The sequence below is a fragment of the Triticum urartu genome, chromosome 6 (assembly GCF_003073215.2).
Source record: "Triticum urartu cultivar G1812 chromosome 6, Tu2.1, whole genome shotgun sequence".
NCBI lineage: Eukaryota > Viridiplantae > Streptophyta > Magnoliopsida > Poales > Poaceae > Triticum > Triticum urartu.
Genome location: NC_053027.1, coordinates 67,569,943 through 67,574,356, shown reverse-complemented (window position 1 = coordinate 67,574,356; position 4,414 = coordinate 67,569,943). Strand labels below are relative to the sequence as shown.

The following is a 4,414-nucleotide window of genomic DNA, read 5'->3' as shown; positions in this document are numbered from 1 at the left end:
CATATACTGAAGCTAAATTACCACATAATTTTTTTGTCACATAAAACATGAGAGGCAAATAGGTCTTTTCAGATGTTATTTAACACCACTAAGGCTAAAAATGGACGAAAGTGTCATAAAGGACATAAAAATTTAGACACGGTGTTAGATAAGAAAGAAAAAAATTAAGTGTCAAATAGAAAAACAAAATTTAGAACAGTATTACATAAGGAATTTTCTCTACCACATGTTTGGTTCATGGACGAGGTTGGACGTGGATAACCAGATGCCGCCCCAGGCTCAAACCTGATTTAACCAGTAAATGAACAGCATCTAAATATCAAAAGATCCTTTCAAGTTTCGTTTGATACAAAAGGAAAAGAAGATCACTTCTAGCTGATTCAGGACAGCACACAAACAACACAAAGCTTCACCGGCTCGTAGATTCTAGCGACTTAAAACTAAGGGTAGCAGCAGAGGGCAGCAAGACTGTTCGATTATACACTCAGGAGTTCACAAAAAGGCAAGGACCGAGACGTCCGAAATGTGACCTAAGACCTAGCCTATGTCTCCCTTCTCGACCTTCTGCGTGGTGCGGTGGTGTCGTCCTCTTTCTCCTCCTTGTCGCCGCTGCTTCCAGCGGCATCAGCTTCCGTGGCATTGGGCTTCTTGACCTCGGCAACGGGCTTCACAGGTGCCTACAGGAAGCAAAAGTTATGGTCGGTCAATTTGGTTCAGGTTTTAGGCAAGCAGTATATAGCACTGGCAGGCGTCGAAAGTAACATACCACTGGCTTCTTGCCACCGAAAATGGTTCTGAAGAGCACAGTAACAAGGATGACAGCAACTGAGGCCAAGATCGAAATTGTAATGTTGGGCTGCTTCTCTCCCTTCTCAATAATATCCTGCGAGACAGAGATTACATGTCATTTTTCAGAGAACACACAGAACTGATTGAACAGAGGAGACAAGCAAGGTTCTTCGGTCCTTACAATGATCTTGATCTTGTAAGGTTCCAAGAATGGAATGTCAGCGATTTTGTACAAAACGCTGAATATCTTCTTCTGCATTGCACATACCAAATAAGTTAGCGATAACATGCATGCAGCGATACAATGAAGGGCAAATATAATGTACGGAAAACATCAGAAGAATGAATTACCTGGAACTCAGAAAGGTCCTCTGAATCGGCTGCTGCAGCCTCCTCAGCCTTCTGCTTTTCCTTCTCAACATCAAACTTGGGCTTCCAGGTCTTCTCCAAGATGGCGGTGGCTACCTTCTCATCATCGGCGATAAGAATGTTGTCAAAAAGGATGCCATCCTGCATTGTCCAGATCTCAATTCCAATAGCGGCAATCGGATCAAAGTCAGGCTTGTCAAGCTCAAAGTACTCAGGGTTGGGGATTTCTTGGGGCTTCCAGATTCCCTTGTAGGCAGGGTTGTCAATCAGGGGTGCATGCCACTTGCCCTTGTAGGCAGGGTTCTGCTTCATTGGCCTCTTCCATTCACCACATCCAGGTGCCTCTTCACACTTGGGGTTGTCGATCTTCGGTGCCTCCCATTCGCCATCCTCCTCATCATCCCAGTCTTCGGGCTTAGCAGCCTCTGGGTCATCAACTTCCTCAGGCTCATCATCCAACCATCCTTCTGGCTTGGTGGCCTCCTCATCCAGAATTTCTGTTGGGGCATCCTCATCCCAGTCATCGGGCTTCACTGCAGCTGGGTCAGGGATTTTAGCTCTCTCGTCCCAGTCCTCTGGCTTCTTGTCATCAGGGTCAGGAATGGTCTTTGATGGAATAAGTGCTGGCTCAAAATCATCAGCGGACAGGAAGTTTGCTTTGCTCTTCTCCTCCCCATCAACCAAAATTCTGACCTCGTTATCCGGCTTCAAGATAGCCGTGTAGACATGAGAGAGCTTGTCATACGGGACAGAGGGTGGGGACTTGAGGTGATGTTCAACATATTTGCCAGTCTTGGGGTTCTTGTGCTTCAGGATGAAGTGAACCTTGTTCGTTGAACCACACTTGTCAGGACCAAACATAATTGTGTAAGGAGTGTCATTGTCAAATTCCTTGGCATCCCATCCAGCCTCCTGAGGGCGAATGTACTTAAGATAAGCACCTCCACACTCGAGGCCATTCTGAAGCCTCACTTCGAACTGCAGGACAACTGTCCCATCCTTCAAAGTAACAGGGCTATCAAGCTCTTTGACTATGGCATATTTCCTGGCTGGCTCACTGACAAGGAGACCATAGTCTTCATGGCCATCACTCTTCTCGTGCTTCCATACACCTGCATGACAGATTTATATCAAACTTGATCCATGAAGAGCTGTATAAAAACTATTGCTGGAACAACAAATTTTGACAGGAAATGGAGTCGGACAGACAACTAGCTGACCAGCAAAACCTACAGTAGAGAAGACCTGAGAAACAATGCAGATAAACAAAGAACAAGAGGCCTAGGTTTAACACAGAAATACTAGCTTCAGTACAGAAATAACAGGGCACAAACATAAATGAACAATATGGCAAAAGTTACAAATTACATGATTTTACAGTTAGCATCTACTAATAGTTATGCTTCAAGGTAATTATAAGAGCTAGGCGCTGCATTTTGCTTCTATCATTTGGAGCAACAGTTTTAATCAACTCTACGCAGAAGGATGGAGATATTGATGTAATTGTGCAGACAATGGTAGGTATAGTAAAGAGCTAAGCGCTGCACTATGCTTCTATCATATGATTAATATTTCAGATGGTTGATGAGGAGAGGGAATGCTAGCAGGGAAACTGTACATAAGAGAAAATTTTCAATTAACTCTTCATGGGCCTACTGGTATAATTATGGACACAACCGCTACATGTTTCAAACCCAGTTCAACTAAGCATACTAATTGCTAAATATCTTCATGTACGAATGAAGATGGTCAGTTCACCTCTCAAAACATACTACTAGATGTTCACTTGACTCTTGTGAGGTCGTTCCTAGCAGCTGCAGCATGCCTATTACCATCAAGCCATGGCTATGGATGGCGTAGCAGATCCGCACCAATGCTTCACAGGTAGGTTTATATGTTTTGGATCTCACAACACTAGGACAGTTGAGCAGCTAACCGTCCCGCTCCTAATTCATCATCACTACCGCTACTCCACGCTCGAATCGGATTTCACATAGAAGCGTTTCACCACCTCAGCAGATCAGATTCAGAACTCCTCTGGACCCACGGATCTCACACAGATCGAACCAGACAAGCACGCAGTCCACACGAGAGAGCTAGAGTCATAAAATTACCTGAGTACTCTTCCTTGCCGGAGACGACCCAGCTCCCCTCGAAGCCCTCGTCGAAGGACTCGTGGAACAGCTGCAAAACCCAAGCAAACAGTCACAAATCTCGCCCCAACCCAACCCAAAAACGAGCGGCAAAGAACCGGACGCGGCGCCGGAGGAGACAAGTTACCGGATCCGACGCGCGGATCTGCGCGAACAGCGCCGAGGCCACCAGAAGCGGCAGTAGGAGCACCGCGCGCCCTCCCGTCGTCATCCTCCCCGACCCGATCTCTCTGCAAGCGCAACCGGAACAACTGGAGTGGTGCCGAAGCGAGGGATCGGAGGAGGGTATAAGAAAGGGAGCGGGGGGGGTGGACGGCTGTGATGGGGTGGATGGGGGATGCGACGGTGGAGGCGTGGGCTAGTCGGGGAGGCGTGCGTTGAGACGTGGCGTGGGCCGTTCCGGCCAATCAGAGGCTCCCGGGCGGGGTTGTGGCCAATGGGAGGACGCCATGTGGGCGTGATGACGGATGGACCCACCGAGGAGTCCACGTAGATGCGTGCTCTGGGTCAAGTCTTGCCTCCCTTCACCCACTCCCCAACTCTGTCTGTTCTTTAATCGCAAGGGGAAAAAAGTCCGATCTTCCTCAACAGTTCTTTCCAGGAATCCGTTCTTCATGACCTAATAGTAAGGCCTTTTTTGATTCGTAGGATAGGATTATCATAGGAATAGAAATTTTGTAGAAAAATGAGATGACATGTATCTCAAATCCTATGAGTAGGAATAGAAAATGAGATATCATTTGATTGACACCAAAGGAATTTTTTCATTGAGTGTAGGCTCATTTTTATTTTCCTATGAAATATGGAGGATAGGAACCAATCCTATGTAGGAATTGGAATCTATTCCTATGAACCAAAAGACTCTAAAGAAAAAAAATCCTATAAAAATCATATCCTCTAAATTTTCTATGAAATTCCTACAAACCAAAAGAGGCCTAAGTCTAGCAAATTCTCTCTGATCAAGCATAATAACCTTTAAAATGATAATTTTGATCTAAGATGACACTTTATCAAAGTTATTATCATATTTTGCAAACCCAGCCCACCAGCAGGGGCAAAGCCAGCCCAGTAGCAGTCCTAGGCCATATTGAAGAATTGTTCCT

General features: G+C 45.8%; 1 protein-coding gene across 1 annotated transcript; it reads right to left on the bottom strand.

Annotated features, from left to right (window-relative positions):
• Positions 1–313: 313 nt before the first annotated feature.
• LOC125512760 (calnexin homolog) lies at positions 314–3,635 on the bottom strand. Its single transcript, XM_048677849.1, has 6 exons — positions 3,439–3,635; positions 3,273–3,342; positions 1,141–2,270; positions 971–1,042; positions 767–883; positions 314–677 (listed from the first exon to the last, which is right to left on the bottom strand). The coding sequence occupies exons 1-6, from the start codon at positions 3,520–3,522 to the stop codon at positions 543–545; spliced, it is 1,608 nt and encodes a 535-aa protein (XP_048533806.1). The 5' UTR covers positions 3,523–3,635; the 3' UTR covers positions 314–542.
• Positions 3,636–4,414: the final 779 nt, after the last annotated feature.

Excerpts from the sequence above, each read along its gene's own strand:
- LOC125512760 (XM_048677849.1), bottom strand. The coding sequence starts at position 3,522 with ATGACGACGGGAGGGCGCGCGGTGCTCCTACTGCCGCTTCTGGTGGCC. Across the intron at positions 2,271-3,272 it reads CGGCAAGGAAGAGTACTCAG|GTGTATGGAAGCACGAGAAG; the intron begins GTAATTTTATGA and ends TCTGTCATGCAG. Across the intron at positions 1,043-1,140 it reads AGGACCTTTCTGAGTTCCAG|AAGAAGATATTCAGCGTTTT; the intron begins GTAATTCATTCT and ends TGTGCAATGCAG.